This window comes from Trachymyrmex cornetzi, unplaced genomic scaffold (genome assembly GCF_001594075.2).
Source record: "Trachymyrmex cornetzi isolate Tcor2-1 unplaced genomic scaffold, Tcor1.1 scaffold719, whole genome shotgun sequence".
Classification (NCBI taxonomy): Eukaryota; Metazoa; Arthropoda; class Insecta; order Hymenoptera; family Formicidae; genus Trachymyrmex; species Trachymyrmex cornetzi.
In genome coordinates this window covers 683,319-706,708 of record NW_017300047.1, presented here as the reverse complement: position 1 = coordinate 706,708, position 23,390 = coordinate 683,319, and the positions used below count along the sequence as shown (strand labels likewise).

The 23,390-nt window shown below is 33.3% G+C and overlaps 2 protein-coding genes across 2 annotated transcripts in view; both read right to left on the bottom strand.

Annotated features, from left to right (window-relative positions):
- Positions 1-11,550, bottom strand: part of UbcE2H (ubiquitin conjugating enzyme E2H) — a 63,518-nt gene extending 51,968 nt beyond the window's left edge. Inside the window, exons 1-2 of the mRNA XM_018517704.1 lie at positions 11,459-11,550; positions 10,456-10,820 (exon numbers count right to left, since the gene is read on the bottom strand). Coding sequence (XP_018373206.1) covers positions 10,456-10,508 — 53 coding nt within the window. The 5' untranslated portion in view covers positions 10,509-10,820; positions 11,459-11,550. The remainder of the gene's footprint in view (positions 1-10,455; positions 10,821-11,458) is intronic.
- Positions 11,551-17,465: 5,915 nt separating this feature from the next.
- On the bottom strand, positions 17,466-23,390 carry wls (Wnt ligand secretion mediator). Its single transcript, XM_018517683.1, has 12 exons — positions 23,123-23,390; positions 20,325-20,506; positions 20,135-20,240; positions 19,954-20,078; positions 19,704-19,853; positions 19,426-19,603; positions 19,205-19,332; positions 19,098-19,103; positions 18,860-19,021; positions 18,537-18,764; positions 18,290-18,443; positions 17,466-17,614 (listed from the first exon to the last, which is right to left on the bottom strand). The coding sequence occupies exons 1-12, from the start codon at positions 23,226-23,228 to the stop codon at positions 17,514-17,516; spliced, it is 1,626 nt and encodes a 541-aa protein (XP_018373185.1). The 5' UTR covers positions 23,229-23,390; the 3' UTR covers positions 17,466-17,513.

Genomic DNA, 23,390 nt, shown 5'->3' with positions numbered 1-23,390 from the left:
TAATATTTACTTTTTAGAGATAAATTTTTTTAAAAACATTTTTTCTGTACGAATACTTTTTGCACTCACTGTATATCTAAATTTATAGATACTTCAGTAAAATCGTTCTTTTTATGCAGCTCGAAGTAATAACAAGCAAAATTTATTTTAATCGATATTATCAATCAACAGGAGTGAGTGAATTGACGTAAGATTTATAAAAGGAAAGAGGATAATTCACAGATATGTAATAACTTTATTCTAACTTTATCGTCATCGTTCTACATCGCGAAAGTGAAATATGTAATAAAAGTTTGCAGAGAAAAAGGGAAATCGGTGGCGAATCAGCAAATATTGGCGTAACATGACGAGTGAACGTAAAAGCGAGCAGCTTAAAATAAACTGGTCACTGCTATGACTAATATATTCGCCGTGCGAGAACGAAAGACTTTCCAGAAATTCTAAAACGCGCTAGCGGAACGAACGCGGACGCGAACGCATCCAATTTGTTTCGCTCGTTTCGAGGCGGCTTGCAGCATTAATGCATGCTTCAACACAGCGTGATCGATATCGCAAGACGAGGAAAGAACTCGACGTCGCACGAGGAAGCTATCATGAATGTCCGAGGCTGACACGCATCTTTAATCCCCTCCCACCCCCCTGTTTACTCGAAAATAACTTCATCTAATTTTCAAGAGGCCGACGGAAATCTTCGGAGGTGGAGCTAAATTATGGGAAGCGCCGTCACGTACTCGCGTTTCTCAACTCTGCGAATTTCTATCGCGGAAGGCAACGCGACTCGCTTCACCGAAAAAAAGTCTGGTAATTAAGTCTACATAATTATTAAAGCTTTGATGAAATAATTTTAATCAAATGTTTGTTAAACTTTAGAAGGGGGGATCTATTTCTAGAATATTACAGAGAGCTTTTTCCTTAAGTAAGAAAATGGACAAATCAGAATTTTCTTATGGAATCTATTATCATTCTAATTAAGAATCTGATTAATATGGTCAGAATTTTGATTGATATCGTCAGAATTTTCGACCAGACATTTTTTTTTCAATGTTATAATTTAATAATTCATTGTATCCATGCCTCAAAATATGACTTTGTTTCATATTTTGAAGCGCTATTATAGTACATAATATTATTATACGGCTTTCTCTCCGGTCCTATTAAGGTTAATGTAATCAAAACCAACTAAACGCTAACCTTACTTTTCTGAATATTACTTTACTCTTCTAATTATTACAAAACGATTGATTATACTACTATCATGTTTAGTAATATTTACTTAATATTGTACCAATATGCTACAAACAAAATACATTTGGCAGCAATTACCGGACTTTTTTTCAGTGCTGTGTGATGCATTGTACGACATGTGCACATCATGCGACACGACACTCTGCGCAATTCGCGAAATAGGATATGTCGCACGATTTAAGGTCAGCTTATGCGCTCGCTGGCGATTTAGGTTCCGTCCATCCATCAGTTTTAGAAATATCGACACGCGCGAATGCGATTACATCCGGCAGTGTAACTTCTGAAATATTGCGAAATCGTAAACATCGGTTATTACCTCTAATCACGGCGGCAGAACCGACGAAAGTAAACATTCAAATATAATTTCCGAGATATATTACAGTTTGGTTTATCCGATGGCCTTGTTATCATGATGGGCTTGTTATCATGATAAACATGGTGCGTTTATCAATAACTAGAACAGAATTCGGTGCGCTGCCCTTTTCGAGATAAGGCGACCCAGTGACACGTTTCGCGATTACGAAAATTCGATCAGCTGATATCAAAGTCATATACTGTAATATTAGTCTATGGCACGCGATTTTTTTTTTCGTGTACTATACTGACTAAAAAGAATAATAATTAATTTTTTAAATAATTTCACAAGAATAGAAAAAAATAAGAAATAAATTCAATAATGTTGACACAACTTAAAATTTCTAAATTTCTAAATTTCAACACTTTCTTAAATAAACAAAACGATTAAATCAAGTTGTAAATAAAAGTTATAGATAAAGAGCTAAATTCAGATTCACTCAACTTCAGTCATTCTACGCAGTTTCTAATGACTCACTCTTTATATTCGTCGCAGATCGAGAAATCCGCGATAACTTCGAGACACGTCCGAAGAATCAAGGAATGATCGATCAGGAACTCTTTGCTGGCATTAATTTGTAACATCGTAATTTTTCGTACCGGCCCCGCGTTGCGTCGTATGGAAATATCAAAAGTGCACAAGGCCGCGTGTCGCGGTGATAATCTTAAACCGAATTAACCGTCTCGTTTAGCCGTAATTTCGAGAAAAGCAAATTTAATACGCCATAGCGAAGGGGTTAACGAGCTCTGCCGAGCGCGACTTCGCGACCGAGGCACGATGCAAATTGGATTATCAAACCGCACGATATTCCACCTGTTACGAATACTGGCACACCAATGTATTACAGTAAAATTAGGTGCAATAAAATGGAGGTATATACCGATTAAAGACCCGGTTTCCATTTGTTGGTTAATTTGTGGTTTGGCTTAACCTGATGACAATATAAAAATCGCACTTTTCTATCTATGGTTAATTACCGAATTGATGGTTTTGTAGTGAATGACTTTTAGGCACAATTTTTTTTGCTTTCTGTTTAACTTATAATTTAAATTTAACCTGATAATAATGTAAAAAATTGTTTTTCTAGTTATGATTATAATTACTAAACTGATGGTTTTGTAGTGATAATTTGGAGAGTTACTCACTACAAAATCATCAGTTTAGTGATTAAGCATAATTAGAAAAAGAAACAGAATTTTTACATTATCGTCAAGTTAAAGTTCGTTTTCACAATATACGGTTACCTAAAGATTAAAGCTTATCAAGAGATTCATTAATGTAATTTATTCATGAATTTCTTGGTAACACCTTTAATCTTCAGGTAACCATATACTGTGAAAACGGGCCTAAGTGAGGTTAAATCTAAAGGAAGTGCTCGCTGCGCTTATGGCTTAGCGCCGAAACACTACAGTACTCCTGAAACCACAAGTTAACCAGAAAATGAGAAACCGTGCCTAAAAGTTATTCACTACAAAACCATCATGAGTTTTATGATTTATCATTGCTGGAAAAACATAATTTTTACATTATTATCAAGTTAAGTCTAACCAAAAGTTAACCAGAGAATGAAAAACTGAACCAAAAGTTACCAGCATGAAACTATTAGTTTAGTAATTAATCATAAAGTTAGAAAAACTTTTTTAACCATTTTTACGTTATCATCAAATTAAATGAGATTATGTAAGCCTAAACTACAAGTTAAACAGATAATGAAAACGGGACCTGAAAGATCCATTTTCTATGTGCGAGAATAATCTTAAACGTGCTCGGTGTCACGATACTGAGCTACGAATCTCACAGAGATATCTCATGGCCTGAGAAACGGAGAAACGCTAGTGTTATTTAACACGTAACAACGCGCAGCTAGAACAGAATCTCATAAAATTTCTCGAAACTTTGGCTTTCGTTCGCCAATCTGAACTCGATTAAGTCAATTCCGTGGCTCGTAAACAACGATAATATCAAATTATATTAATGAAATTCGTAAGAGATATCTTTGGCAATTCGTATAAGAAAATCTGTAAAAGATTCTACATCAGTCTCTTTAAAATTAAGATATTCACTTTCGCTCGTTGCTAGTCGCTTCTAATAAAAAATATAGGTAAGTGGATTTAATACCATGTTTGTTATCATTTTCACCGTGTTGTTATCAAAATCAACATCAACATCGTGTGGATTTAATATCATGAATTTTAAATAACGGACGCTGCAGATATAACAATTATGATCGAAACAGATAGAGTCAAAATTGAACACTGTAAAGGAATATGAGTGTGGCTTTAACACTATACAGTGTTTATATAACTCTCATCGTGTTAGTGTTTATATCAACACCAACATGATGTCGATGTAATACCATTGACATCTTAAAACCTGAGTTAATATAAACAATGAAAATTATATAAACACCATATGGTATTAAATCCACACCATGTTTCTATTAATACCAACACAATGTGGATTGAAAATCAATTTTTTTAGTATTAAATGCACACCATGTAGGTGTTGATATAAACCAAAATTGGTAAAATGTTTTAAACATGTTTTTAACTATTTAAAACATGCTTAATCGATGTTTTAAACATGTTTTCTATAATATTATTTACAGCATGTATAAATAACTAAAACATGCTTAAAAATAACACAATATTTTGTTCTCTAAAAAAAAATGTTATTTTTTGCCAACCCTAATAAACACCAATACGACAAAAATTATATATGGTGTTAAAAAAAAATCAACACTCGTATTTTGTAAAGTAAATTCAATTCTGACGCTATCTGCTTCGACCGTAATCGCTATTTCAAAGCTTGTTACGTTGCATTTTTCCCTCCCTGTATCTATATCTCACGTGTTATGTCTCGACAATGTAATATGCACGCCGGGACGTGTGAACGTATCGCGCAGTTAGCCTCGCTCGCTCCCGCTGCCACGAGATAATTCTGCCCGGTACGATAATTAAACGCACGATGTGTTTCTCGAGGCGCGTATCGATTCGCGTCGCGTCGGGTCCCCGTATATCTACCAAAGCGTCTCTCTTCCTCGGAACCCGCTCTATAATAATCCCCGAAGCTCTCCACGAGGAGTGACCTTCGAACCCGCGCGTCGCGTTTATCGCGATGAATAAAAGAATTATATTACACCGACACGCGCGCTATCATTCGCGCCACGCGCGTAAAAAATCCAGTAAACGTATTGTAAAAGAAAGAGGGAATGAAACCGAGAGAAGAGGTCTTATCGAGGAATTATCGAGAATCGAAGATGCGACGCATTTTCCTTTTTTTTTTGTCGACTGCGTGGAAGAGTACGGCGTATCGTGAGATTACCGAGAAATGAACAAGAAATGTCGATTACAGGACAGCACTTTGGCGTTAATTAAACTTTCTTTCTTCTCTCTGTCTGCGTTATCTCTCGAGCGCATCGGATGGTTAATCGCTCGCTCTTTGTGGAAGGAAAGGGACCGTCTAAGCGGTAACCTATCAGACTCCCCGTTAATTTGCGCGCAAAGAATCCCTCTTTTTTTTCATCTTTCTCTTTCAAGTTTATACGGAAAGAACGGTCTTGCTAAAGTATCTAGAAAAGCTACAAATCTGAAAATAATTTTATTAGTCCATCCAAATAATTATGTAGGATGCTAATCAAGTTGCCAAAGTGTCAAAACTTTTTGCATCATTGCTAATACATCATATGTGATTATACCCCTTTAATGGTAATGAATTTTCAGAACGTATCCAGGAAGGTGGGGTCGGATCTTTAACAGACAATATGCGTGTCTAAAGCCTGTTTTCGCAAATATGGTTACCTAAAGATTAAATGTTACCAGGAAATTCATGAATGAGGCTACGCTCGGATTCTCACCCGGGAGCTCCTCGGGTGTCATGTCATCCTTGTTTAACGTTCGGTAAACAACAAGGATGATATGACATCCGGGGAGCACCCAGGTGGGAATCCAAAAGCAGCCTGAATTTCATTGACGAATCTCTTGGTAACATTTAATTTTTAGGCATCGTACATTGTGAAAACGGGCTTAAGAGATGTCATAAAGACATCATAAAACGTTTTTTCAGGTCAAACTTTTAAAAGATGTGTAAAAGGCATCATAAAAAGATCTTCTAGAGTCTAGAAGATCTCTTTATAATGTCTTTTACGCATATTGTTTAGAATCTAGACAATACGTGTTGTCTCATCGTCTGAGTTTGTTTTGTTCATCTTTCACCTGATCAATATACAAAATGGATAAGAAAATAAATAATATCAAATTTCTGTTTATTTACAGATAAGAAATATAATAAAGTTTATTAACTGATTTTAAATAATTACAATAAAACAAACGCTTTGAACGACTGACAAAGTCGTGAGTCGCAACTCTGATGTCACAAAGGGTTATTTTTACGGTCTAATAAAATCATTTTAAGATCTGTATTTAGGTGCTAATTTTTTAGATACTTCAACAACATTATTCTTTCTGTGCGGCAACAGGCACATTGAATGAGATCGCCATGTTTCGTGATAACACTGTAAATTCAATATTTCCAATGTTTTCATATAATAAGTAAAATCCAATGTTTTCATAGAATAAGTATTTTCATATATGAATATATACTATGTGATTTAGTTTTCCATATAAAAATAACACTAGATTATACATTACATTTTAAATGTGTAAATCCATTTATGTAGTATAGTGTTATTTTTACACGGAAAATTAAATTACACAGAAAGACCGGCTTTGCTGGAATATCTAAAAATTTAGTTAGATGCAAATCTGAAATAATTTTGTTTGGATCTTCTCTCTCTCTCTCTCTCTCTCTCTCTCTCTCTCTCTCTCTCATCAAAATAATTATGCAGGATACTTGAACTGGTTATATACCTAATGCTTGTATCATACTCCTGACCAATTAGAAAAGGCTACTGACCAGCAATTCCTTTCTTCTGATGCCTTTACAGACATTAAAATGGTTGCGTTCAACAAAGAAAGCAGCTTTGCAACTATTGTACAATTCTTTAATATGATTAGTTTATACATTTAGATCCAGTGAGGAATTAAACGCAAGACCAGTTATATTAAAAAATTTTACACAACAGCTGCAATATTAAAACTTTTTTGTAACATTGTCATTAACGTTTAAGCGTTTTATATAATTATTTTAATGTTTAATAAAATTATTTTCAGATCTGTATTTAGCTAAATTTATAGCTTACTGCAAAATTACAGCAAAACTGTTCTTTTAGTATGTATAAAGGTATTTTATCACATATTTGGATTTACAATGAATCCAAGTGAAACTATCTAAAACTGAATTATCAGTGGATAATCAATGATATCAGTACTGAGTATGCCATTAATAATCACTGAATGATGATCACTGAATCTTATATATAGCTCTAATTAACTTTACTTTAGAGAGTACACATAAATTTACTTTAGTAATATAAATTCAATGTATATAATATTGGAAGATTGGAACTGACATGCAAAAAAAGTAACGGTATTTTAATTATATAATGTCCACACTTGCTTTCTTTTTCAGTTGAATTTCACTGCTTACCCAGTGCCAAGTATGCCACTAGATAATCAATTAACCACTGATTTAGATTTAGAGAGAGAAAAAAATATCCATATTGGAGCAGCCCGATAACTCGTCGACAGTCACGATAAAAATTCTCCCGTCGCCAATCGGAGTCGACAGAGAGTTCGCCGATGTGACTGACCTTCGCAAATCCCGTCGCTGAAAATGCGACCGCCGTCGCGTTTTCGTCGCCGTTGCATGACGAACCGTATGCGAAATACATATCGACCCGTGTTAATACGTGCGTCAGTGCGGCGCGATCCAGCTGGTGAATATAGAGACCGTCGTCGACCGCTTTATTTTTACGCGCGTGCTAAAGACGCTCTGTCACTTCGTCCGTCTTGCTTCGAATTCGCCGCGTACGATGGACGATGTAAAGTGTGACATCTCAATTAACGTTCTTCGCTGTCCGCCACTCTCTTTCCGTCTTTTTCTCTCTTTGTCTCCGTGGTTCTGAATTCCTTTTCGACAAGGGGACCACGGAATTCGGGGCGAGTTTCGAATGAAGACCCGAGATCTCTTCTCGAGAGAGGCGCTTTATTTGTAGAACAGGGAACAAAGGGAGTAAAAGCAAGAAAAAGTAAAGAGAGATAGAGAGAAATAGGTAGAGATATAAAAGATGAAAGAGGAAAGAGAAACGAAGAATAGAAGAGCCATCGTTCTGAGATTCCTGTATCCGAACTCTCAGTCTCTTGTGTTCTCCTCGGTTGCACCGTAATAATCAACGTTATGAAAGTATTATTCACGCATGTTATAAGAACAAAGAGACAAAGAAAGCTTCGTTTGAACTAGAGACCTTACATTGAGAGAAACAATTTTAATAAATATTTGTAACTATAATTACATTAATATTATTAATGCAATTATTAATGTAATTATATTATTAATGTCTTAGAACATGTGAATACACAACTAATTAGGAACTTTTCTTATCAGTTGTATAATTACACGTTACTATAATTACATTACATGTTATTATAATTGTTACTGCTATAATAAATAATAATAACAATAATTCTCTATCAACAAATATATATAGCTGGCAACCAAAACTGCCTATATATATATAATGAAAGTTATTATTACCATAAAAACAATTACAATAAATTATATAAGTTAAATATTTTTGAGATCATATCATTAAGTTAAATCTAGAGTGTCAAATTTAACCTAATTTAATAGCGTTTTTCACTGGCAGAACTTGTGCACATTAAAGCTGGTGTACACTAATCCGAATGTAAAAGTGAGATATCTCAATTAATAAAATACCCAATGTATATTTTATCAAATAGCACAATAAAATGCATTGAGGATTTAGCGATTTAATTCGTTTCTATATTTTTATTAAACGTACATTTATACGTCAATTTGTGTACAACGGCTTTAAAGTGCACTGAGTGCGCACCAGCTATGTGAGTGAAAAACGCTAAATCATCACTGCTCCTATTAAATATATTATTAATTTATACTAAAACACGATAGTTAAATTTCACCCTGTAAATTTAATAGTACATGGTTGTGTCCTAAAAAATATTTAACTAAATCGCGTCGTAGGATCTCCAATTCGAACGAAATAATCGGCAGACGTGATATCGGCGCTTCAGTATCGGCGGAGCACGAGAATCGCGTGATTATTTCACAAATAAATAACAAAGGCAGGTGTAAACGAGGTGTCTTCGAAAGCACGATGGGGAGGGAGTCGGTGGGACAGAGAGAAAGAGAGCGCGAAAGAGAGAGGGAGGGAAAACAAAAGGAGTAGCGAACGTGAGCGAGCGAGCGAGTGAGACGACACGCTCGCTCACGCTCGTCCACGCACGAACGAACGCATACGCGCAAGCGCCTACGAGTCAGCTGGTTAAAAACAGCTGTGGCCGAAACGTCGACAAAGCGGACGATTTCGAGACGGGTTAAATGTCCGCCGTGCGATAACGGCGGGCGAGTTTTTCTTTCTCAACGTCGAACTCGCTACTCTCGCGAGTTCTCGCCGGCAATCGCCGGCAATAAATGCCGATTATCACGGCGATTATTATTCTCGATAAGCGAGCCAGCGATTCGCACGCACACATTTGCAACGTTGGATACAGAGTGCTGAAAAAAACTAGATGCACGAACTTCGGAGTTGATAGTTAAAGGACGGGAAGGGGAACAAGAATTTTTTTAATTTCAATAAAAGTTTAGTAGTCTATAAAAAATAACGGAAAACGTTTTTATCTTTAATGAAATCGCTTTTCTTTATAGATGTCCTTGGTCGAATCCTTAAATTTCCATGAAACTTTAGTGGTCTATAAAAAATAATCGAAAACGTTGAATTTTTAAAACGAAATCTCATTATTCTTTATAGATTTTAAGTTGAATCTTTATTTTCTATGCAACTTTAATCTACAAAAAACGATCGATCTTTAATGGAAACATTTCGATCCTTTTAATGAAATCATTATTTTTAAATATTCATAGTTTTTCCGCCGATACAGATTTACTTAACATCTGTTTAATAGTAATTTAAAAAAGAAACAGGGGAAAAATTTTCCACAAATATAAGACTCCTGAAAGACTTTTAGATTATCGTCTAAACAAAAACAACTAACGAATTCTTATCTTTTTGTTTACACCAACTAGACGTTAATCGAAAGGAATTTAAACGTGACGGTCGATCGTGCCTACATTGGGTGTCAAAATTAGAAAATTACGAAACTAGATAAACACTACAACAATTACTCCAAAAAAAGAAACGTCGATTTTCCATGCGGTATCAGATCAACGCAAGAGGTTCGTCACATTCGTGAAACGAATCCGGAAACAAAGCATCAACACAGAATCGAGGGAAATCATCTCTGACTGTGTGGCATGCTCCTTTTCTCATCCGGAGAGAAATGTTTTCAATCTCCTCTTGACAAAGGGAGCTCCAGTTTTCTATCATCATTCAATAAAACAGAACTCGGTGGAAGGATGCCAAACCTTTTGCGTCGGTCCGATAGACCAAAAGGATCTCACCGCAAGCGAGAGGTCTACTCGCTTGTAGCTTTTCAGCACCCTGTATAAAACACACGCATGAAGGCAGGCAGGCAGAGGCAGGCAAGCAGACACATACATACACGCGCGTAGACGCACGGAGAGACGCGCGCGTGCAGAGAAGAGGCGCATTTGCGACTCGCTCTACTCGCTCTCACGTGTGCGCCGCCACTACACGACATAGGTATAGCTATAGAATCGCACGAGGTACTTATCGGACGCAGCATAGAGGAAGGGGGGAAGTGGGGGCCTTTCATAAAGCAGCTCTCCAAGGATACAGTTTGATAACGTCCGTGTCCATGCGTCGCTTGCCGGCGCTGGGGGACGACATATTTATCGGTGCTGCTCGCTCGTCGGCGGTGCTGAGTTCGGCAGGGGCCCTTCCTCGCCCCGCGGCGCTCCTGGTAGCGTCCTCCACCACTACCTCTCCTTCCGCCGCCTCCTACCGCTGCGCGTGGATCAGCTGAGCCCGACAGGCACTCCGTCGTGCCCCCGGGAGGGCCCTCTGGACAAACGCCTCGTCAATTATCCTTCTTCAGCGAAGGAACAATCGGCTAACTCCTCGCGGCCTCGTACTTCGGCACTCCGACGACGCGCACTTCTGTCTCCAACGTTAATGTAAACTGAGCTTATATTCAGCGCACTGAACGACCGAGAGAGACAGAAAGAGAGAAACGGGGAGAGAGAGAGAGTCAGTAGCAAAGAAGGGAGCGCACAGGCATATGAAAGGGGAGGGGGAGAGAGAAAGAGAGAGAGAGAGAGAGAGAGAGAGAGAGAGATGCACATGGACGTTGCGCGACAGACGAAGAGAAGGAAGAGATAAGAAAAAAATAAAGACGGCACGCTCGTAAACGCAAACAATCAACCAGTCGATCGACAGATCCCTTCCTCGGAGGCTTGCCCTGTCGAAGGGCGAGTAACGCGAGGCGAGGTGAGATTCGCGAACGATCGACTTCGATTCGACGCGGGTGAACGCGATGTGGAACAATCCGCCGCGAGGTGAAAACTGCGTTCGTCCGAACGCTGCGGCCTGCGCTGCGTTGCGTCCGTCTTTCTTTTCTTCCTTTCTTCGTTTCCCTCCTCCACGAAGCGCGCTGTGAGCGTCGCGTGTGCGTCTCTCCCTCTCTCTCTCTCTCTCTCTCTCTCTCTCTCTCTCTCTCTCTCTGTCGTTGTATATGTGTACATAAACGATTCGTGCGTCTCTTTCTCTCTCCCCTCACTCGCTCTCTGCCCGTAGAAGAAAAATCTCAAGTACTACCAGAGACAAGAAGAATCGTTCACCTTCTCTTTTAAAGGGTCACCTCTTACTCCAAGTACTCCTTCTCGCGCGGACCAGGCCAAGGAAGCCACAGGGAGGCTAGAGGATCATTTCGTCAACGTCGTCGATGACGAGATCGTCGCGCACGTCGACTGCCCGTGTTTCTCTCACTCGCGGGTCGCTTTCTTTCTTTCTCTTTCTCTCTTTCTCTCTCTCTCTCTCTCTCTTTTCTTTTCCTGACTCGCGTGCGCGTACACACGGAAAAAACAGTCCCCGTCCTCCTGCCAGAGAGAGAGCCTAACGCCAACCGCCGTCACGTAAACGCCTGTTCCTTCTCTCTCTCTCTCTCTCTTTCTCTCTCGCGCGCGCGCTCCCTCGCTCTCGCTCTCTCTCTCTCTCTCTCTCTCGTGCAACCCGCGACCTGTCAATCCACGATCTTCGCCACCATCTGATTGCGTTCTCGTCGCTTGCACACTGGACTCTCCTGGCTCGACGCTGCTGCCTCCGACGAGCGACGACAGCAGCGCTCGGCGCGTGCGCACCATTTCTTCGCGAAAATCTCTCGAGCTTCTCGAGTGAAGCTGTCCACGAATTTCCGAGCAAATATATAACGCGTCGCCATTTTCCATCGCTAGCCGTGCGGCGGGTATTTTAATCTTCTATAACCCGGATTTTAAAGTAATCACATATTAATACCTAGTTTACATTTTGTACTTGATACGAGTACTAACTAGTAATTTTCTTAATTGAATTCTCTTAATTTCGGAGATACATGTAAACATATAGGATGATATGTGTATTTGATTAATCATTTTGATGTATCCCTGGTAGCAAGCTGACGTCAAAATGACGTTAAAATGATGTAGCTTGCTACCTGGGATATTGTACCAGTTTACTACATCATTCTTTAAATTCATCGCTGAAATTAAGATAATTTAATAGAAAGTTATACTATAGTTAATATGCGCATCAAGTGCTCGGTGTGAAAGAAGTCAATATATTGATATTGGTTCATTTAATTTTAAAAATAATTTTTGTATAAATTATATAAATTTTTTCATAGCCACGAAAAAAATTTTGGCTTAAAGGATGAATGCCGATATTTGTAGAGTGAATAAGGAATAGTTTTGTCTAAAGTATATAAGAACCCAGATAGCCAAGTCTGTAGAAAGCAGATTTTTTAAATGTCTGCTATACAGTATGCCAACAAAATAACAACAGAATTTTTACAGAATTAGATGTACATAATAATGTTGACAGACTGTTAGAAAAAACGTAACAGAATCTGCAAGCAGAAGTAAATGACAGACTGGAGAAAGAAACAGAGCAGATTTGTGGCATAATTTGATTATATATTGTCTACAGAAACCAAGTCGACATCATCTAGACTATCAGCAGAAACGACGTGGATTCTGCTCTGACACGATTTGACAGCAGATTGTTGACTAAAACCCAGCAGATTCTGGGACAATCTGTCGATAATCAATTATTAATTATCAATTTCTGTCGACAATCTGCTGTCAAGTCGCGTCAGAGTAGGATCTGCGTCGTTTTTGCTGACAGTCTAGTGTCAGATAATGTCGGCAGGATCTTCTCAGTTTCTGCCAACAATTTGCCTTCACATTATGTCGATAGGCGATGTTAACAGAACACAAACCTAATGCGGACGCAGTTGATGGCAGACTGCCGTCATTTTCTGCTCGAATCTACTGACAGTCTGCTAGAAGATTGTGCTATCTGAGAATTTAACCCTTGCAATACAAAATATGATTTGGTGCCTCATCTGTCCAAACATGGGTCACTAGAATCTCTATCCGTTTTTTTCACCTATTCAAAATTTAGATTCAAAAAATGTCTAAAAATTTAACATACTTTTAACTTTCTAGAATAAATATTGAAATTTCATTTTGGAAAATAATAAAATGTGGTATAATTATTATAATTACCGAAAGACTCAAAGAAACTTGTACAAACAGAAATCGCTCGGTCGCTAATGACGTAGTGACTCAACTTTGTACAGTAAGGATTAATCAGATACAGATCTGAAAATATTTTTGTTTAGACCATCAAAATAATTATCTAATAGGTGCAGGTTAGAATTTTAACATTCTAACACCTGCAATTAAACTGCAGGTATTAGAATGTTAAAATTTTTTGCAGCATTGACTGTGTTCAACAGAATAAACAGCTTTACTGTTGATTGTATGATTTTTTAAGAACATATAAGGTGTATAATCTTTATAAAAAGTGATTGATTGAAAATTTGTACCTTTCATATAAAAACGAATGTTATATACACATGAAACAATTTAATAAGGTCTATACAATAACACAATTTTACAGCTTAAATTAAAAATTGCTTATTATATCTTAATTATTTTTAAAAAATATGTCTATTGGAAGAATTTTTTGTCCAGGTTCTAAATCTCCGCCAAACTTTTGTATTACTTTTGAATAAAATATAAAAAATCTGTAATTTTTTCATAATTTTTACATTTTATTAAAAAACGTATAATAAATCTTTAATATGAATGATTCATTATATAAGATTTAATGAAAAACCAAGAATCTATCATATTAAAGAATCTTTTAATTATTTAAAAAATTCTTTAATTTTTTTATTTTTTAATCTTTCAATTTTTTATCTCTATTAAAGAATCTACAAACAGTTGCAAAATTCTTTAATTAATATAACTTGTCTTGCTTTCATTGAATCTAAATGTATAAACCAATCATATTTAAGAATTTTACAACAGTTGCAAAACTGCTTTCTCTGCTAAACGCAACCATTGTCACACGGAAAGAATGATTTTGCTGAAGTAAATAAAAATTTGATTAAAATAGATCATCAGAGTGATTATTCAAGCCTGATGAGCAATGCTACAAAATCAGTTTTGACATTCTAACAACCTCCATAAATTTGAGCATCGTCCATAATTATTTTAACGTCCAAACAAAATTGATTTTAGATCTGTATCTGTAACTAAATTTTTAGATATCTCAGCAAAATCATCCTTTTCATGCATAAATGCTTAAGCATGTGTCTCACTACTCATTGGAATCTACGCTGAATATTGCAAATTAAAGATTAGGATTGGACAATCAGATAATTTTAATTTTAATCTGTTTTATTCTGATTGGCTGAATTCTGATCTTCAATTTGCAATCCTCAGTCAATGTGAATTATTTTGATAATCCAACAATTATTTTCAGATCTGTGCTAAATTTTTAAATATCTCAATAAAATCTTCTTTCTGTGTATCTTTCAATGTTTCTTTCGGTACTTGAATATAGGATAGAATATAGGTTTATTCCATTAAATTTTTCATGTCGCGCAAAATGACTACAACAGATTCGTTTATTTAAAAAGTGTATAAAAATTATATAAAAATGTTACGAATGCAAAGCAGTGTACAGTATCGTCGAGATTATAAATACTTATAAATACAATTGCTTTCGATACAATACATAACTTCGTTTCTTTTACATAACGACGAAACGGTATTGATTATCACTGAAACCATTAGAAAATCTTGGACTAATGATTGAGTCGCTACTCGATTAATAACGTGAACTAATTATTTTTATAAAGGTAAAAAATAATCTTCTGTAAGCTCCGCTTGTGTGTGTCTAATTTAAATATCGTTACATTATTTGATTAATATCCACTAGCATGAAGACGACATACGAAGAAAAACTCTATTGCACCTTACTTGTAAAACGCTATTTTATGGTCAGTGCCTATATAATAAGTACTACATTAAGTATGTCGATATTATACGTTAAGTACATCCACATTTATCTAAAAAATATCATTAAACAGTTCCTGATCTAATTTTGAATAACAGATTTGTGCAAAAGTTCATTACGCCTTATATTCCGTAGCGTATCTAAAGTGAAAGACTTGCATTAATACTTTATATATATAACAATGTATATAATAAAAAACTGACCCTATCAAATGGCAGACTTAAGTAAGTTGGCACATACTTTCTGTACGAAATTGTTACTTTCAAGATGCATGCCGTGATAAATCATGAATATGAGCTCTTAGTACTATCAATCATGATTAAATACGGTCGTGTTATAAATGATAGATGAATGCCCAATAATGATATGTATGTAATATATAATGTATACGATGTAGTAAGATATCATACGAGGCTTCTTTATAATTCGAATTACAATGTAAAAACTAAGTACGTTCTTCGCATTTTACCGAATATATGACAAGTAAATAGGAGAAATATGTTCTTGAATTCTTTAGTATAAATTCATCATCTAGATCTTTTCTTTATGTTGCTGATCAACTGCAACAAATCTCTTACATAAATACATCTAATATTTATAAGATTGAAATGGAATGCTGTAATACCTTCAAATTTTCAATGATTTAAGTAAAAATAATTAACTGTAAGTTTGTATAATAGTTACAGAATTTTTACATTAATAGACAAGTCGCATAAAAAATGATTAGAATAATACAGGAATACTATCGCTACTATATGCATATAATACTGAAAAATATCATAAAAATCTTATATGTAAAAAATATGCAAAAAAAAATCTTTAATCTGATTTCTCAATATAAGAATTTCATTGATTCATCAACAGATAAAATATGCTTTATCCATTAGTAGAAGCGTTATGGAATTCTATGCGCAGTATGACAATACATCCATATAATACTGTGTAAATTCTATCCAGTTACAAATTAGCTGTTGTTTACTACATCTGACGTTACCGAGAAGATATCGAGGTCTTGAAGACATTTAAAAAATATCTCATCAAAAATCTCTTTAAGATATTTCTAAAATATCTTTAAGATATTTATATTAGAAATATCAAAGATATCTAAATGATCTCTCTTAAAAAATACCTTAGTATTCATATAAATCGATTCTTATTTCAAAACATTTTAAGTAAGTAGCGAATTTTTATGAGACCAATTTTTTTAAAACTTTGCTTAGAAGCCAAGCATTTTTTAGATCACTGTTTACGATCAGAAGTCAGAATTTTATAATTTAATGCCTGATCCAATATAGCAAACCAATAATTCAAAAAAATATATGACTTTTAGTAAAATATTTAGTAAAGTATTTCATTATTTATAAAAATTATTTATTTAATAAAAGCGACTATAAAATATCCAGAAACTAAGTTTTAATAAGACTATTTTTTTATAAAATCGTTACCATTCACAAATAATTTGTAATATGTCAAAATCAGTTTTCTTATCAATGCTATAATAAAGTTATAAAAAGCAAAAAAAATTGGAAAAGTGTCATAATATTGTATTTTTCATCTAAAGATATCGATTAGAAATGCTACAAAAATATTTTAAATAAAATTTTTTTAGATATTTTTTAGACAACTTTCAGATATCTTTTTTAGAAATATCTTGGATTTTTTATATCTTCAAGATCTCGGTAATTTCTGAGCAGTCATTTCATCTCATTTGTATGTAAAATATTTAATTTGATTTGATTGTCATTTATACAATATTTTCCTAAATTTACATAAACACATATATAGAAAATATTAGTATAACAATGTTTTTATATCAAAGAAATGTTATATTAAAATAACATGATTACATTTATCGTTTTTTGTTCTAATACTTTTTGGATCGCATTTTTGAGTATGCGATGTTAATTATTATATTTATATATTTATGTTGTGTTACGCTATAAATTTTTGTAAATGGTATAAAAAGCAGATCTATTAAATCCGTTCCAAAATTTATGCTTTTGACATACCAACGAATATGAAGATGAAATGACTTGTGTGTATACTTTCTTATTATAGATAATATGATACTATAAATAGGTATATAAAAACATACAAAAAAACGTTGGAAGCAATAAATAATTAAATTTGGCATATAAAAATTATGTTATCGTAGGAGTATTATCAGTCATTTTCTAATAAATAGTGAAAAATCTAAGTACAGTTCTACTTACAAGTTTTACATATAACAAAGTTATATGTACTAAAAATTAAGTACATTAAGTATTAAGTGAAGTTTGCCGTGTTGTCCTGTTTCTTACAAAATATACACAAAGAGAAATATGTACTTTACTCTACTGCTGTTTTTCGTGCAAATGCAGTCAGTGATAGCATCTCATTAGGATCAGTTGGCAAGGGAGAAAATTCGATTTCTTCACTAATACTGTTCTCTAAAAATTAAAATAATTTATTTTATTGCATGCAAATCGGTAGAATTTTATAAAATTTAAAATAATATAATATACAATATACAGGATGTCCCTAAAATTCGGCATCACCCATCCTGAGTAGGTAGAGCAGACTAAACTAAGCCGAAAAGTCCTCTACCATTTTGCAATTTTCACAATAATTAACGAGATATTAATTACTAAAAATTGCTAAATATTAGTTTTCAATAATTGTTTACTCAAGTACTATCAGTTTTACAGAAAAACAGCAAGAGATAAAAATTGTTTATTTCTTTCTTATAAAATTCTGAGAATTTTTTTAGAATTTTTTTTAGAATTTTTTGACACCGTATTTTCTCATGGAGGTAAAAATAAGAAAATACAGTACTATAAAATTGATACAAAATTCTGGAAAAATTCTTAGAGTTGAGAAAAAAAAAAGATTTTTGTCTCTTACAGTTTTTCTGTAAAGTTGATAGTATTTGAGTAAAAAATTATTGAAGAACAATATTTAGCGACTTTTAGTAATTAATATCTTATTAATTATTTCGAAAATTGCAAAATGGTAGAGAACTTTTCGACTTAGTTTAGTCCGCTCTACCTGCTCAGGATGGGTAATGCCGAATTTTAGGGACATCCTGAATAAGAGAAAAAATAAATATGTATATTTCTATTTACCAGATGGTTCGATTGGCCATTGCTTATGGGAAGGCGCGTACAGACATAATAATGCAATGATATAAATATTCCACATTCCATATACTCCGGTGAAAAAGGCAGAAGTCATTTCCAGTTGTAAATCTTCGTCCCATTTCCATTGACCTTCTGCAACCTATCCCAGAAACATCATATATCATTTAACGCATTTTAAAAACAACGTTAAATAAAATTAATTGTATATAATTAAAACGTATCGACTTCTTACCTGTCCAAGTATAAAACCAATGACAGTTAATGACGCGCATAACAGCGTGGCAATCATTAAAAATTTGAAACGATATATGATACCCTCATAATGCAGGCGTCGCGCTGAACTCATGCTAGGTAAAACGGCTCTCTTCGCGCTGATGTTCATGAATACTTTCCATATCATATAAGACAAAAACAATAGATATATTCCAGCCGATATGCCAGCCAGAATAATGAAAGATAGCTATAATTTGATTAAGGAAATTTAAGGAATTATTTTATATTCTTTTCTTGAAAGAACTTTTTAAACTGAAGATACAAATAGTTTTAAAAGGATACTGCCAATTTTGTGCCAAGATCAGTGACCCAGATGGAATAGAAGGGATTTCTCAATTGTACCCCACGCTCGCACATATCGAATACAAATAGTGAGAGACAACCGGTACCTACTGCAGAAAGATGCCGCCAGTAACATTTTAATGAATTAGTTTGTTCGCCCTCCTAAAATATAAATAATTAAATTAAATATTTTGCGGCATTAAAAAACAAAAATTTGTACATTAAAAAAAACTCTTACCTGAATCTAATGGAACCCAAGATGTGTGCATAGAATAAGAAAAGTACAAGTTAATGTTAATATAATGGTTGTAATAATTTTGAATAATAAAAACTCAGTATTCTTACCATTAAATGTTCGCCGGCAAATACAAGCCAAAATGATAACAATGTTGCATAGAATACTCCTTGTCGAATATCACCCAGTAGAAGCATAAATGGCATGTCATAAGCAAGTGTCAAATATTCCAGTGGTACTAAAAATGATATAATAATATTTTATAAATACTGTGTAAACAAGAAGTTTGAGAAATTATAAATCAATATATTATAGAGCAATTAACACATACGATTTAAAAATGTTAAGGCAGAACCCAAAGCTAACAGCATGTACTCCAAGAGGGCAGGCGATCTGGATAGCATGTACACTCTTCTCCAATACCAAGCCAAAACACCAAGTACTATTGGGAAATAAATGGTCTTTAGACTCACCCACACCTTTGTGAACCCACCATTTTGATTAATAGCCTAGATTAACAACAAATAATATATCGGGTTAAATAATCTTTATCAAAATTAAAATTTCATTCATAACGTTATAATCAGAATTTTACATTCTGATACTTACGGTAAGCCATAAATCAACAACGTGTCCCAATCCTTGGTTTTTATCAAAGTCAGAAGGAAGACGAATATTTAACAAGTAATAATCATGATACAGAGATCCCAATTCAAACAATGGCATAACGCTACAATTGTAATTATAGTGCTCCAGTGGCTGAAATAAATTATACATTTATAAATTAAAAATCTATATAGCTATAACTACATGCAAAAAGTATTCACTATAATAATTCTGCACAAGTAAATGTACCTACCTTGTCTATGCTACAGTCCAAAATTCTCTCCACAACAGAAGCAGCGTATGGTTTCCATGCATTATCTGGATCTCCCTTATTTCGATAAGCTAGCCGTGCATCCAATGTTATTTTCGTCCTAGGAGCTGTAGAGAAAGACTTGTCAGAATTATAAAAGTTTTAACAGTAGCAAATACATTACCGATTTCAATCTGGCTGGTATATGATATATCCACTTGTAAAACGCCTATTAAATTTTGCTGCCATCTCGAGTAATCAAGTTGCATGCTGTTCCGAGGTACAGGCATCTACGAAAAATGTATATGATTTTTAATTCAAAAATTCTTTTTATATAATTATCAATTATAAGTAAATAATTTTGTGAATTATACCTGGAATGTATACACAACTTGATAAGCCTGTTGAGTGTCCAAAGTGAAGTGATGCATATCAACAGAAGTACAGGACCCTTCTCCTCTCGAGTAAAACCACGTATTTTCGTCATAAGACCCATTAACACTAACGACTTTGCACGGCGTACCAAGAATGTTCTGACTGCTGGCAGGTGTAGGTGCTAAACACAAAAAACGTATATCATTTTATCTTCATATTTATCTACAGTTTATCTAAAAGATAGTATTACATTTTATATTAATGAAAGTAATAAGTATAGATGCTAAAAAACGTATATCATTACATATTTTATATTCATCTATAAGATAGTGTACATTTCCCCCACACAATATTTATAAATATTTATAAGACTTATTTGAAATATTTTTTAAATATTTTTATGATCTTGGATTGCACATATCATAAACATTTATTGTAAATATTATGAAATATTTATTGTAAATGTTGTAGAAAATGTTATAAAAGTACTTAATAAGACATTAGAATCCAAGTAAGAAATAGTTATTATAAATATTTATTTATGTTTATCATAGATATTACATAGATAAAATATTTAGTCTATATTTTAATAATATTTCAAATAGAGCTTTATATAAAATATGTCTAAAATATTTATATAACATTTCAGATAATAAATAATAATAAATATTTATCATAAATATTCTGTCCTATCAGGGTTTATGTCAATAAAATTTATTATATATCTAATGCGAATCTTAGAGGATTTATATCTTAAAGGATTTCATGCAAAAATTCGGAATTAGAATTCTATTCGTAATTTCATATATAATACATATATCTAATACGCACATATATTTAAATATACATCTTTATATATCTACATAATCCTAAATCTCTAGTTTATTTTACGCAACAAAATTCTATTTGTACATAGAAAAAAGACAATTTTGCTAAAGTATCTAAAAATTTATTTAGCTAAATACAGATCTAAAAAATGAATTTTGTTGAATTATTAAAATAATTATGTAGAAAATTCAAGCACAATGCTGCAAAAAATTTTGAAAAATTCCAGTAAAAAAGTTTGAACGTTCTACATAATTATATTAATAATCCAACAAAATTTATTTTTAGATCTGTATCTGATGACGCGTACAGCTAAATTTTTAAATACTTCTGCACAAAATCGTATTTTCCGTAAATAAAATTACTAATAGAATTATATTTTAAATTTTAAAAAGAATTATAAATCTCTCTTCTCTCTCTCTCTCTCTCTCTCTTTCGTCTAAAATCTAAACATCTAAAATGAACAAAACATACTACAAATGGGAATAAGAAATAAAAAAGGATTCAATATGAACAAGTTTAAATATACAATCCCAAAAACAAATTTAAAATATTTTATACGAATCTTGTATATATATTTGATATACATCTTTATATACGTACATAATCCTAAGTCTTCAAACGTTTTATTTTATTATATATATAGTGTATAAAATTACGAATAAAATTGTATTCTAAATTTTGACGAAAATTATAGATCGTTTAAAAATCTAATCGTCTATATGAACTCAACTATGTTTAAAAAAATGTGAATAGAAAAAATAAAAAAGAATTTGACACAATATTATTGTAATATGGTATAATTTCTCAACCAAATATACAATCCTAAAATTAATTTCAAATATTTTATATGGATTATATATCTTATACGTATATATTTTAATATATATCTCTTTATTTGCGTAATTCTGAGTCTTTAAATATTTTATTTTGAGCAGCATACAATAAAATAGAATTTTTCTATTCTAAATTTTGATAAAAATTATAAGTTGTTTAAAGCACGCACACACAAGCCTAAAATTTAATTGTCCAAAGTAGACTTAACATGTGTTTAAAAAAATGTTAAATAGGAAATAAAAAGAATTCAAAAAACCGAAAAAAAGGAATAAAGACCTTAAGATTAACCGTTATAAATTAAAATTTGAAACCGTTAATAAATAAACATGTCATTTAGTTAAAATATAAAACTTTGACTTGCCGGCAATAAACAACAAAACAAAAACAAACATTTCGATCCCTGTTGGATCATTATCAATGTTAACAAAAATAACAGTGGAATTATTGCAAAGATAAGCTATATATATAAAAATTATAATTCGCTCTCAATCGCAGTATTAATATTATCGATCTCGCTCAGTATGAAGTAAATATTATAAGAATGTTGTAATCGGTAACCATGTATTCCTCTGGTTTATGTATGTAGATTATAGACAAAAATAATTGTTTCTGTTAAGAAGTACAAATATAATGTAAAAATGTAATAGGAATAAGTAATCAAATACAATCTAATAAGAGAAATATAAACTAAGAAGCAAGGAATAAAAATAAAAAAATAATCTACTATTATAAGAAATGTACACAAAAATCATTAATACGAATTGAAATTGTGTGATGTACAGTCATAAATTATATATATTTAATTTAGTAGCAACTAAATTAAATGAAAATAAATATCTTATGATTGTGTGTCGATATAATAAAAAAGTCATCTATTCTTAGACAATGCGATGAGAGTGAAAATATAAAAAGAATTCAATATATTTCAAACAAACATAGTTCCATAATTATTTAAAACATTATTAACTTTTTATATATAAAAATAGCTGTACTATGTAATAAAAAGAAAATAAAAAGAAAATGAGACACAATATATTTACAATATCATATCTTATTGTAAATTTATTGTTACATAAATGATGATGATGTTAGCGTGTCTAGGAATGCAAATACACGTGCGTGACGCTCCACTCACCGATCAAACCGCCTATCAGGAAGCAGACTATTTGCGCGATTATCAGAAGTATCACCAACACCGAGAGCTTCTTGCCGCTCAGGTTTTCAATTATAGTTCCCTGCATCTTGTCCGTTCTTAAGCGCTACTCCACCTCACCGTTATCGCGATTATCTCTGTCCTGCGGTTTCGTCCGAGGAATTACCGGCACCCACCAACGCCGAGATACACACCGAGCGAAATAACGCGAGATGCGAGTGACAATAGGCTTTCGTTCGCGAACCGGAGT